At 44.4% G+C, this 13,035-nt stretch overlaps 1 protein-coding gene across 16 annotated transcripts in view; it reads left to right on the top strand.

Annotated features, from left to right (window-relative positions):
* The window catches only part of FMNL2 (formin like 2), a 328,394-nt gene that overhangs the window by 302,683 nt on the left and 12,676 nt on the right, over positions 1-13,035 (top strand). For 9 of the 16 annotated variants that reach the window (XM_042243862.1, XM_060409919.1, XM_060409918.1 and 6 more), the window contains 7 exons: positions 7-219; positions 5,340-5,464; positions 6,043-6,245; positions 7,522-7,756; positions 8,817-8,885; positions 9,013-9,093; positions 10,615-10,744. In XM_042243862.1, the coding sequence (XP_042099796.1) occupies positions 7-219; positions 5,340-5,464; positions 6,043-6,245; positions 7,522-7,756; positions 8,817-8,885; positions 9,013-9,093; positions 10,615-10,744 (1,056 nt within the window). Of the gene's footprint in view, positions 1-6; positions 220-3,192; positions 3,214-5,339; positions 5,465-6,042; positions 6,246-7,521; positions 7,757-8,816; positions 8,886-9,012; positions 9,094-10,614; positions 10,745-13,035 lie in introns of all 16 variants that reach the window. The other 7 variants (XM_060409917.1, XM_042243857.1, XM_042243860.1 and 4 more) reach the window with 1 other exon arrangement.

The following is a 13,035-nucleotide window of genomic DNA, read 5'->3' as shown; positions in this document are numbered from 1 at the left end:
TGTCAGTGCAAAATGGTCCAGCAACACCACCTGTACCACCCCCGCCTCCCCCTCCCCCACCTCCTCCGCCCCCACCCCCGCCTCCTCCCCCGCCCCCTCTCCCAGGTCCTGCAGCTGAGACCCTGCCTGCTCCTCCCTTACCACCCCCACCTCCTCCTTCTGCACCCCCGCTGCCCGGGACATCTTCACCCACGGTGGTTTTCAACTCAGGATTAGCAGGTAAGAGCAGAAATTTAAGAACCAGATACTTAATACTGAGAGTCAGTTGTCTTACCTCCAGAGAGTTAGAGGCATTCTTTTCAATTCCAGGTCTCTTCTGAAATCACGTGTCTCCTCTTAATGTAAGACCATTCATTTCTACTGATACAGCCACTACAGGGGAAATTGTCTCGCAGGGGTGGCGTTTTTCTCTCAATAGCCTTTGTTGCGGAAGTTCCAGTTTCCCACTGTCTTCCCACCTTCTCTCTCTCTACCTAGAGAAGGGAAGAGAGACAGGTGACCCTCTTAGGGATCTTTATGGGCTCAGGAAACAGGACCATCCAAGCTCTGACAGCATGTGTGCTTCCAGTGCTTACGGCTCTTTTCTTTGAAGGTATTTTCAGTGGCATCTGCGAAAGAGGAAGATGCCTTTCTGTGTAACTGCCTGATGTGGGCTTCCAGGCATTTCTTCCGAGCATTTGAGGACATCACAATTTACTATAGTGAAATTAAGCTTTGAAGGGAAATGTCCCACAAGCAGTATCTTCTTGCCTTGAGATGCTTCCTGTTGATGCACGTGGTCCTCCTGCTGCCAGGACTGGGTGTGGGTTTCCTTGCACATCAGAAGTAAGGCAGGGCCAGTGTGGCTTGAGAGCAAGAGCATTACTCTAATGTCTTGAAATCTTAAGTTCTTATTTTTGACTCATGGAAAGGAATTTTTACTCTTTTCTAAAATACTGCAAGCCATTTTCCCAGTCAGAGCGTTTCCCTGCCATTTGGAATTGCTCTGAGCGTTGCGGAGCCATCCCTGTAACATTGGATAGTTCTGCTTCCTCATCTGTTTCAGTCCCTTCGTAAGGTCTCTTATTTCCAATGAATTAGCACTCTAGTGGTCTGATTTCCAAGGCTGCAGTGGTTTTCAGAGCTTTTTGCCCCAAGTCTAAACGACAGTCTTAATTATAGGCGATCTCCTAGCCTCCCTCTCTTAGCCTGCCTGTGCCATCGGCAGCTGGACTGGCCGGTCATTAGGAGTAATTCATCCTAGTGACTAAAGCCCTTTTCAACGCCACCAAACCACCCATAACAAACTTGTTCTACATCAAATCTGTGGTGTTTACTTCCACCCCTGTTCATATAAAACTGTCATGCAAGATGCCTGTTCAAAGTCGTGTTGGCAATAAACCAGTGACTTATTTCAACCTTTCAAGATCTTCCTCATCCACTGCTTTCTTGTAGAACTTTTATTGCTTCTGAAGGACAAAAGTTAAAGTGTCACAATGAGACTGTTGGATTTTGAAACATAAGCAAACAGAAAACCTCTTAAGAAACCGCAGGAGTCTGTTCCATCAACAGGCTGTTTTCGGTGATGTTGTGGAAGCTTGAGATTGTCGTGTGCACCCAGGCCTGGGGATGAGCGCACCAGGAGCGCTCACCGTGAGCTGTGTCACCCCGGCGTCCCTCCTTTGGTTCTGCTTCCTTTCTCTCTGGTAGAACCTAACGTGCGGTGCCCCCTCCACTTCCATTCACCTGGGCTCCGACTTGTACCTCCAAACCGCTGTGGCCGAGAGAAGAGCCAAGAGGCTGAGGCGCGCAGGTCCAGGGCTCCCTGCTGAATGAGTCTCGGCCTCTCAGGTTAAATGTTTTGCCTGGGTTCTTCCTCCTACCTCATCTCTGCAATTTGTCGGCTCTGTTGATTTGCCTCAGTTTCACAGTGAGACTCTGTGATCAGCTGATCATTCACGGCTCCTGCCAGGGTTGCTGCATTTGGAGGTTGTCCCCTTCTTGTGCAGTTTGAAGGACTGGATGTGGGACTGAAGAAACTCCTCCTTAGTGCCGTAAGCATCCACTAAACAGCTATAAGGTGTTCTCTTTATCAAGACGTAAGGACAATGAGATCCTTAGGAGTCTTTGATAGCTTGGCATCAGGCAGTTTCTGCTGCTGCTGCTAAGTTGCTTCAGTCGGGTCCGACTCTGTATGACCCCATAGACGGCCCCCCACCAGGCTCCCCCGTCCCTGGGATTCTCCAGGCAAGAACACGGGAGTGGGTTGCCATTTCCTTCTCCAATGCATAAAAGTGAAAAGTGAAAGTCAAGTCGCTCAGTTGGTTTCTACAAGGCCTTTAATCTCTTTTCTTTACTCATCCTTAATTTGACCATTAATACTTAGTGGTTGTAGCCCATTCTGTGGGCTGCTTTGGGCTACTGGCCGCTTTGCCAATGTGTTCAGTAACACGCTCTTTCTGACACCAGGAAGTGAGACAGAATCAGGATGTCCCCATAGAGCCAGGAGACAGCTGAGATGATTAGCCAAAGGCTCCCGGGAAGCCTGTGACATCGCTAGGCTCCTGGATCTACAGGAAACTGGGTGTCTTAGTTCTTCAGCAGGCAACCAGCAAATATCTTCTTGGTGACCAAGTCAGGGGATCAGGAGGAGGTCCCTAAGTTTATCTTGTTGACTTTTCTTTGCATTTTATAGAGAAAGTATTATTAGTGTGAAGCATGCATTCAAAGTGTAAGGCCTGGCTCCTGAAACCTGTTGGATCAATCTGGTTCCTGTTTCTCGGTCAGATCATTGATGACAGGCCCTTGGGTAGTCTGTAAATGGAACCTTTGCTGTCTCTTTGGAAGAATGTGTTTTCGAACTTCACAGTGAGAATTGAGAGTTCAACTGATTATTTTTTTCGTTAAAAAAAACTATTCAGATCTTATGGAATACTTGGTACAGGTCAATATGGATGTTTGGGACCACTGTAATGAAATCATCTTTTCCTCTCTTTCTAAAAAAGAATTATTAAAAAAAAAAACCAATAGTAAGGGTGTCTTTAAGGCAGGCCTGAAAGGAAATGAGTTTTTGGCTCTGTGCTGCCTTGTGAAATGTGTCCCAGAAGTGTGGAATTCTCTGCTAAGAGTATGTGAACTGCTGAGCCGCTGGATGCTAACCATATCTAATTTTCTTTTTCTGTATTTTCTTTGTTCTCTCTGCTTCCACAAAAGACGGGCCCATCAAGCTTTTCTGTAGGTTGCTCCTCCCTGAGTGTGTTGAGTGTCTGCCCTGTGTCCCCGTGGGTCACACTGTGCCGTGACATCCCCCATCTCCCGTCGAGCCATTACATTTGCTCTGTGTCTGTGGGGAGGCGCGGTGCTGGCTGGCAGTTGTGGTTCCAGGGCTACCCGTGTTTTAGTTGAATCTATAGAAGAGGTTATGGCCCTTTAGGCAGACATCCTGGACTTCAGGCACCATGTTCCTTTCCCCTTGGACAGAGGACTGTTTTCTAGTTTTATCTTCATAGTTGGATCTCAGGGCCTCAGCTCTGGAAGGGTTTTAGATTGATCCTGAGCGGGAGGAAAAAAGCTCCTCCCCACAAGGGCAAGCTGGGTGCTGGACATCCCCTCTGCCTGGGGCCCGGCTGTCTCCATGGAACACCACCACTTCCCCACCCCACCCCCAGCACGCACACAGCCACTTTCTCGAGCCAGAACCCTGGGAGCAAGATGCACATGGTCACCTAATGACCCCTCCTCTGCTGACCGCATCCCCCCTTCCCCAACTCCTCAGGGTCAGGACAGCCTTTCTGAAGAGAACATTTTTTTTTGCCTGTGCTCTGATCTCAGGCTTATTCCTAATCTTGCTGAGTTAGAAGTAGGGTGGCTGCCCGTGGAGTGACTTGTAGGGAGTGTCCTGCGGCCTGGAGGGATGATAGAAACAGGTGATGCTGACCCGGCCGTCTCAGGTTATGAGAGGCAGGTGCAGCCTGCCCCCCAGCCCCTACTTCTTCTCCCTGAACCTTGTTGAGGCGCCAGACTAGAGGAAGTTCTGATCCTTCGGCCCCTGTAGACATGGTTCTTCCTGGGCAGCACTGGCAAACATGGTCACCAGCAGGCAGTGGGGACTAAGGTGTCGCATCTGGGGGTGGACGGCCTGGTTTGGCGAACGCTGTGTTTCTGTGTCCCTGCATGCTTCTGTGTGGATCTGTCAGATGACATTCCTGCTGTTTCCGTGGCCTTCGTAACTCTGGAGGAACGAGAGGCACTGTCTGTCCCCCTTATTACAGTCAGGCGGGCAGCCGGGTAAAAGCCCACTTGTGTGTTACATTTCTTCTGTTCTGCACTGACTGAACTTCTTCTTCTCCCTCCCTTCCCTAATAGTGTGGTGTGCATCCTGAGACAGCCTTGGAAGGTGAATATTTATAGCTAGTTGGTTTAGGAAGACTTCTTTATGTTGTGTAGTTAACTAATGGAATTTTTAGTGGATTATCTTTTTTAGCTTATTTCCCCAAAGTAAGAGGAGTTAGCACCCCTCCACCCCCCATCCCCTCAGAGATAGAGCCCTTCCTCTCTATTAAGAGGTTTCCAGTGTTTTTGATGAGTGCATTCTTACCTTCTAGTTGCAGGTAGCTGACTCCTGGGGAGATGTTGCTCCTCAAAAGAGGGGGCAGAGATTGCAGCCCTTATCACAAAAGCAACGCAAACCCCCATTTCTGAGTACCCTTTTTGTCTTCTTACACATTTTCTGTTTGGAGACTTGCACGGCCCTTAGTCTGTTCGGAATAACTCAGCAGCCAGTATAATCCCTGTGACTGGAATCATCCGTAGGGTTGTGTTGCTGTGGCTGAAAGGCAGCCTTCTGGACCTTTCATTCCTGGTGGTTTAGGCAGATACTATCTGCAGCTTCTAATTGTTGAAGAATTTTTTTTTTTTTTAATAAATGTTCAAGAGCCAGAAATTTAGGATGTCAGAATTACAGTCATATTCACGCATGTCAAACCAAGTGACACAGGGTATTTGCCCTCTCTGCTGTCTAATAACATGAAGAATAATTTTTACTCCCCGACACTTTGTGCTAAGCACTGTCTTGACACTGTGGCTGTATTTCAGCCATCCAGTTGCCTACATTAAAACAGTGAATACAAGTGAAAAGCCCAGGGCTGAGGCCTCTTTAACACACTGTTGTATCAGTCAGCCAAATGAAGACCTCAAGTTGCTCTGGCCAAAGCGTTGTGTGACATTTTCTGTTTTAAAAACACCTGGCCACCTTTTGCCAGTCTTCCTCCAGGGTTAGAGTGTCATCTGCGAGGACTGTTGTCTGATTGTTCTCAAGGGTCTTGGTGGAATCTTCATTGCATTCTCTCTGACCTCTGTAGCTGTGAAAATTAAGAAGCCAATCAAGACGAAATTCAGAATGCCAGTTTTTAACTGGGTTGCCCTGAAGCCAAACCAGATCAATGGCACAGTCTTCAACGAAATTGATGACGAACGAATTCTGGAGGTATCTTTCTCATTGGTTAGAAACCAGGGACCTTCTCTGTGCAGCAAAGCCAGGATGGGTGCTGTGTTAACCGGAACATTTCAAAAAGCTAGTGTTTTAAGTGTCTTGATGTAAAAGAAGAAAAGGAGAATAAAACTGAATGCTCTTTTATAAGGTGGTTCTAAAACTGCGTTTAACAAGTGACATTAAAGTGGAATAGTTTTGAACATATTCACTGTATGTGACAACAGTGACGCAATCTCTGCCCTTAATTTATAAAAGGGCATAAAAACCTTTTATTGAACTGTGAATAAGAAAGGACTCATAATCACACCAACTAGTTGGTTTGGTGGATAGCTTCGGTCTGTGCTGGCCATCCCTACAAGCCAGTAATTGAAAGGCAATTGAATTAACTGGTTGGAATCAGTTGTCCAAATAGTGAAATAGAGTTAAGCCGTGGCCAAAAAAAACAAGTATTATACATGGTAGAGAAAGTAACCTTTTTGATGCTTAAGAGACTATCCAAACTGTGGCTTCCTGACTTCATTTTTAAGTATAATCTAATTTGCTTATTTCATCCCTCTTCCCCCCACCCCCAGGATTTAAATGTGGATGAATTTGAGGAGATATTTAAGACAAAAGCCCAAGGTCCTGCCATTGATCTTTCTTCAAGCAAACAGAAGATAACGCAGAAAGGATCGAGCAAAGTGACATTACTAGAAGCAAATAGGGCTAAAAATCTTGCCATCACTTTAAGGAAAGCTGGAAAGACTGCTGAAGAGATATGTAAAGCTATTCATGTGTAAGTTCAGGGCATTCAGGAAGATTATATCCTAGTGAATTTGGGATAAAAAGACGGACCAGAAATGGCCCTTGGGGGTGCTGTATTAGAATGAGTAACTGTCTTAGAACAACCAGTTGGATCGTGGTGTCACTTATTATCTTGTTCTGCTCTCATATATGCTGACAGCAACACCTACATAAAAGGAAAGTTGAGAGAAGTATTGCAGATGATAAGAAAAGGGAGAAAATGTCAGTTTTCTGTGGAGTATCTGAATTTTATCCAGATTTGCTGAGTACAAATTTGATGGCATTTGTGGAATGATTCAACTCAATGCCAGATGCAAATAGGATACAGATGCATATTTTAATTCATAACAATAGGAATGTGATTCCTGTTGCTCCTTAGCACTTTCCGAACATTTTAACCCCAAGTTTTTTTTTTTTTTTTTTAATCCGTGAACTGCAGAGATGGCATTGGTTTTATTTACTCTTCTGTGAGAAGAATCTTTCTACTCTTTCACTTGTGGTAACTTTCAAATATGATAAGGATGTTATTAGATGTTTTAGGAACTAATTTGTCATTGATGTTTTATAAATTTTGATCAGCGATTCTGTTCTGATTTCTGGTGCTGAAACCTAATATGCATTATGGTTTTTAATCTATATTTATTTTGCTTGTCATGATTAAATGTAATTCTCTTATTTTGCTGAACAGAGTTTGTCCAGAGAATAAAACAGGGGTTGTAGCACATACTTCTTTTAGTTCACATTGAGCATATGTCTACAAAGAGCTGGTATTCTTTAAATGGATGTATGCATTTAAGCGAAACATCCATTTATTATAGGCATTTGGATGTATTTTTCCTAAACACAAGGAAAAATATCCCAGACTTGCTGGTCTGATTGAAATAGTTTACAGAGTTCACCAGATATTCTGTAATCATGCATATAATTTGTATCTCTTTAATTAGTAGTATTTCACATGCCTTAAAAATGTCCTTGAACCGCTTAACCACCAGAAGTTCAGCCTTCCTTTTGCTTTTTCCTCCTGTCATTTATTGGTGGTTTCCAGAGGCTTAGGGCTACTAATAGCCTGAAAACTGAGTGTGGCAGTTGTGCTCCAGGTTTCCAGGAAGGACCAGTGAAGGTCCTTGATGCACAGTCAGGAGCCAGCTCCCGGGGCATGTGCACATCTGTAGACACTGGCCTGCTGTAAACATCAGCTCATGCATGAGCTGGACCAGACGGGGAGGAGGTTCTCTCTCTAACACTGGCACGTTCACTTCTGTCTTCAGATTTGACTTGAAGACCTTGCCTGTAGACTTTGTAGAATGTCTGATGAGGTTCTTGCCAACTGAGAATGAGGTAAAAGTGCTTCGGCTCTATGAGCGGGAACGGAAGCCCCTGGAAAACCTGTCGGATGAAGACCGGTTCATGATGCAGTTCAGTAAAATTGAGAGGCTCATGCAGAAGATGACCATCATGGCCTTCATCGGGAACTTCGCTGAAAGCATTCAAATGCTGACTCCTGTGAGTGGCCCAGCTCTGGCAAGGGCATGGAGGGGTGCAAAGGGATAGAATTTTTTGTTGTTTTCTTTTATGGTTCTCGCAGAATTGCACTTCATGTCGTGGACTCTAACATGCTTTCCCAGAACTTTAGAGATGGCATTTTTCATTTTTGCCGTCTTTTTCTCACTGTGTATGCCATGTAAATTTGAAAACAGTGAATTTCCCTATTCTATGTGGCTATTTCCCCCAGAGAATGCCGTTTCCTGTGTCTGCAAATGTCCTTTGGATTTCAAATGACACTTCAATTCAGAGAACAAGGAAAATCATTTTCTTAAATTTGGTTCCCTCCTCAAAGTACCAGTCCACTGGCTGGGGTTAGCAAGACTGAAAATGTAATTTCATTTCTAAAAATGATCTCATATCTTTAGTGAACAGGCTTATTGGCTTCCATTGGAAGCATTAAATTTACCACGGGAGTCTTCTTCCTTGGAAGTTTGTTACAATACACTGTGGTGATGTAGAAATAATAGCCAACCATCTCTTATTCCTTTGTGTTAAACTGGTAGATGCTTATGAATATCATAAATAGCTCTTTCCCTGTTCTGTTTCTAAATAAATGTTTGTTAATTGCTGATTATAGTAGCATGTATTCTGAGAATTTCTGCACAGTGATGGTATTTCTTTGCTATTTTGTTGTGTTCTTGTTCTTGGCTAGCTCCATTGATTTAAAAATATGAATTGTATTACATGATTACAGATGGTGGGCAAGGAATTGAATTCTATTGAAAGACACTGTTGACTCCTAACTCTTAAGTCTCATTGCTTACAGATTTTATGATAAGCTAGTTCTCATAATGCTTCCTATTTAGAGAAGAGCTTACATGTGATGCGATAGTTATTTAAGACCTAGCAGGACAACTTAAATTTGTTATGTTTAGGAAAAAATAGAATCTCAACATTAAGGCTCTAAGTTCTAAATGAAGGCCTATTTTCTTCTGTGTTAATTTTTAGTTTTCAGTTAGAGTTCCCCATTTTTAACGTGTCTTTTTTCCCCCCTTCTTTCCTTTGACTTGGAATCTAGCAACTGCACTCAATTATAGCAGCATCTGTCTCTATAAAGTCGTCCCAAAAACTCAAGAAAATCCTGGAGGCAAGTGAAGTTTTCCTTTCACGCATTATGCACGTATGGAAGAGCTGACTTGTCAGTTGCATTCCTCGGCTGGGGAGTGTCTGAGATGCTGTCCTGATGGGCTAATCTTTTCTCTTGTTCTTTACAGATCATCTTGGCCCTTGGAAACTATATGAATAGCAGTAAACGAGGAGCAGTTTATGGATTTAAACTTCAGAGTTTAGATCTGGTGAGTGGGTTAAAAGAAATACAAGAGTTATATGAGAGATGAAACAGCTGGCAAAGATTAAACCCTGAAGCAGAGAGATTCTGCTCTGGGAAGCAGGGTGGGATATTTTGATGAAGATTCTCTGCTAGTGGGAGGATCAGTTGGTACAAATTTTCTGAAACACCATTTGGCAGCGGGTACTTCAAATGTTAGGAATACTCATACCTTGTGACCCAGTATTTCCATTTTTAGGACTCTTTCCTCAGGAGTCAGAAGTATGGATTCTGTTGTTTTATTTATAATTGCAAACAATTAGCAACAATGTAACAGAGAAGGCAGTGGCACCCCACTCCAGTACTCCTGCTACAGTCCATGCGGTTGCTAAGAGTCTGACATGACTGAGTGACTTCACTTTCACTTTTCACTTTCACGCATTGGAGAAGGAAATGGCAGCCTACTCCAGTGTTCTTGCCTGGAGAATCCCAGGGACGTGGGAGCCTGGTGGGCTGCCGTCTATGGGGTCGCACAGAGTTGGACACGACTGAAGTGACTTAGTAGTAGCAACAATGTAAAGATTGGACATTTGGGGAAATGATTAAATATGCTGTAATAATAGTTGATCCAATGAGCTCTCCTCCAAGTGTAAGAATATTTGTGAAGAGTTTTAAAAGGAATAGGTAATTTGATGTTTAGGAAAGAAAGGGTGTAAGTTGTCTATACAGTTTGATTTTTAAGTAAAATATGGAAGAAAAACCCGAATGGAAGTAGTCAGGTGTTAACAGAGAGGTTGAATGGAATTAGGAAATTCTTTAAAGCTTATTTTTATTTTTCTGTGTTGTCTAAAAAAAAAAAAAGATTTTTTTTTCCTCCTTCTTGGATGGAGAAGGGTGCTCTGCTTTTCAGTCACCTGACTTGTGTGAATAGCACTAGAGAAAATGCTCTGTGGAGCCCTGTCCCCCAGGCTGTATGGGGTACCATGATTTCACAGGAGCCTCTGGGGCAGTGGGTGGAGTCCCCGGCCCAGGGCTAGGCGTTATTTGATGGGGAGTGTGTATTAAGTCTCAGTTCTGGCCCCTAGGAGGCCACAGTCCATTGAGCACATCTGCTTTGGGTTGGGAAATAAAAGCGGCCAAGTGGGATGTGAGGACTGTGGGGAAAGGACCTCTGCCTGCCAGGGCACACCTGTGCTCACCTGCCAGTTCCAGCCCCAACCCCACTCTGGCCTTTACTTGGGGAGCAGAGCCTGGAGTCTTGCTGCTTGTAAGCACCGGGGAGGCGGTGGGGCGGATGGGGACAAGGAGTTCCCGTGAGGAGAGAAATGTGAACGGCTCTCGTGCTTAGAGTCGTCTCTGAAGTTGGGTGTATCCCCTGGTCATGAAGTCCTCTTGTCACTTAATAATCCATGGGCTGGTTCACGTGAGAACCAAGCTGACTCTCCTGTGGGGGTGTTTTCCGTCTCCTCTGGGGTTCCTGTGCACAGGTGTTTATTCTGAGTGGGAGGATGTCATCTTTACTCTAACCTGTGTCCCCTCTGGTTTTCAGCTCTTAGATACGAAGTCAACGGACCGAAAGCAAACGCTTTTGCACTATATATCCAATGTCGTAAAAGAAAAATATCAACAAGTGTCCCTCTTTTATAATGAGCTTCATTATGTGGAGAAAGCTGCTGCAGGTACTCAACTTCAGCTTTTAACATTACTGTTGGGTGTAAATGCCTTGAGTCATGGGGGAACCATTCCCTGTGTAAATAGCACTCCTCAGAACCCTTCTATGAGAGTGAGGCTAAAATATCAGAGGCTCTGAGCTGAAACACATTGGCTATGGTGCTGCCCATTCCTGGGATCAATAACAAACATGCACATAAAGGTGACCTTAGTGTCCTCTTTATAAAGATCCAGGTCTTTGGGGCTCATGCGACTTCCCTCTTCCATCTGTTGCCCTTTTTATTCTGTTCCTGTCATTTTCTTTTTTTTTTCACTTTTTGGGTATGCCTCTCAGCATGTGGGTTCTTAGTTCCCCGACTAGGGATCAAACCTGTGTCCCTCTGCACTGGAAGCATGGAGTCTTCACTGGAACACCAGGGAAGTCCCTGTTGCTGTTATTTGACGTAAGAGAATGAGAATCTAAGATTCAGCCCCAACAAATTCTTTAATTAAATTTTGTGCCGTCCTACTTGCACAGGTGTGGCAGTTCTAAACGTTTGTGTTTAGCCTGAATTATCAGAAATTATCAGTAATTCTCGTTGCTGTGACAGTTGGGAATTTTTTTGTATAAATCACCAATGACCCTGAGATTGTGGCTCTGTACTGGGTAATAGAATCCTTATGTTTCAAGTGAGAAAACTTGACATTTTTTATAGATTAAATGCCTTTACCAAGGATACATGGCTAGAAAGTGATAGAAACACAGCTCAAGGAACTCCCCTGGTGGTCTAGTGGTTTTAGGAAGCTGCCTGCCAGTGCATAAGACATGGGCTTGATCCCATGTCCAGGAAGATCCCACAAGCCACGGCACAATGAAGCCCGTGTGCCACAACTACTGAGCCTGTGCGCCGCAACAGGAGAAGTCAGCGCGGCAATAAATAAATAATAATAATTTAAAAGCGAAAGGAACTTGAACTCAGGTTGTCTGCTCATATGCATTTCTCTTCTGGTGGAGTGATTTCCTTCCTTTTCAAGTTTCCCTTTGTCTAAATTAAGGGGTTTTAGCATCACAATTCTAATTAAGAAAAAACAAGTTTAAAAATTTCCTATAGCTCATTTTGGCCCAAATGAGATTCCCCTAAAGTGTCATTTCAAAAAACCCAGTGGGGGAGATTGGGGAGATTGAGGTGCTCTCTGACAGACTTGTTTTCTGCATTCTCACTCTGGGGCCCACGTGGATTCCTTTATCTATTCATTTATTTTTACTGTGGTAGAAGTCATGTAATATTAAAAAGTACCGTTTAACTATATTCACCCGTGCAGTCCAGGGACACTGATCAGTGTGGATGTGTAAGTACATTCACTTTGCTGCGCAGCTCTCACCATGATCCGTCTCCTGAATTTTTCCCTTTCCTAAACTGAATCTCTGTCCCCATTAAACACTAACTGCCCATCCTTTGTCCCCTCCCCACCCCACCCCCAACCCCTGGCCTCTACCAATGTACTTTCTGACTCTCTGAATTTGACTATTCTAGATATCTCATATAAAATGAAATCAAACAGTACTTGTCTGCACCTAATGTATATTGGAATGCCTTTTTAAGTTTGATATGTGACAGATTCTTTATCCCGCCCCTCGTTTATTCATTCACTCCTTCCTTTAGCCAGGAAACCTTTTTTGAGTTCCTGCTTTGTACTTGTTACTGGCCTAAGCACTGAGGAGTCAGAGATGAATAACACAGTGTGGGTCTAGCTCGGGAAAAACATGCTACTTTGTTCTATAATTCCTCCCTGTGCAGAGCTGAGTCAGGGAATGGGGAGCCGGAGGTGGGGCTCGGACCTCCTGCAAGAGGCTGCAGGGGTGAAGCCTCCCTGGGCGGATGGCTACCCTGCAGATGGAAAGATTCCTGCTCATAATCCCTTCTGAAGCACGGAAGGGTTGTTAGCAAAAAGAAGCTGTTCCAGGTTGCTTTGGGTCCTGGTGGTCAGGACAACTGAAATTCAGTAGGTGAAATGCTGCCCCCTGCTGGAGAGTCATAGAAATGCAGAAGAGTTCAAGGGCTTCCCTTGTGGCTCAGCTGGTAAAGAATCTGCCTGCAATGTGGGAGACCTGGGTTTGATCCCTGGGTTGGGAAGATCCCCTGGAGAAGGGAAAGGCTACCCACTCCAGTATTCTGGCCTAGAGAATTCCATGGACTATACAGTCCATGGGGTCACAAAGAGTCAGACACGACTGAGTGACTTTCACTTCACTTCACTTCACTTCACTTCACTTCACTTCACTCACCGCTTAGAGGATAAGCTCTTGGGCCAGTCAGTT

Source organism: Ovis aries, chromosome 2 (assembly GCF_016772045.2).
Source record: "Ovis aries strain OAR_USU_Benz2616 breed Rambouillet chromosome 2, ARS-UI_Ramb_v3.0, whole genome shotgun sequence".
Lineage (NCBI taxonomy): Eukaryota > Metazoa > Chordata > Mammalia > Artiodactyla > Bovidae > Ovis > Ovis aries.
Note: the sequence above shows the minus strand (reverse complement) of the source record. Positions and strands in the feature narration are given on the sequence as shown.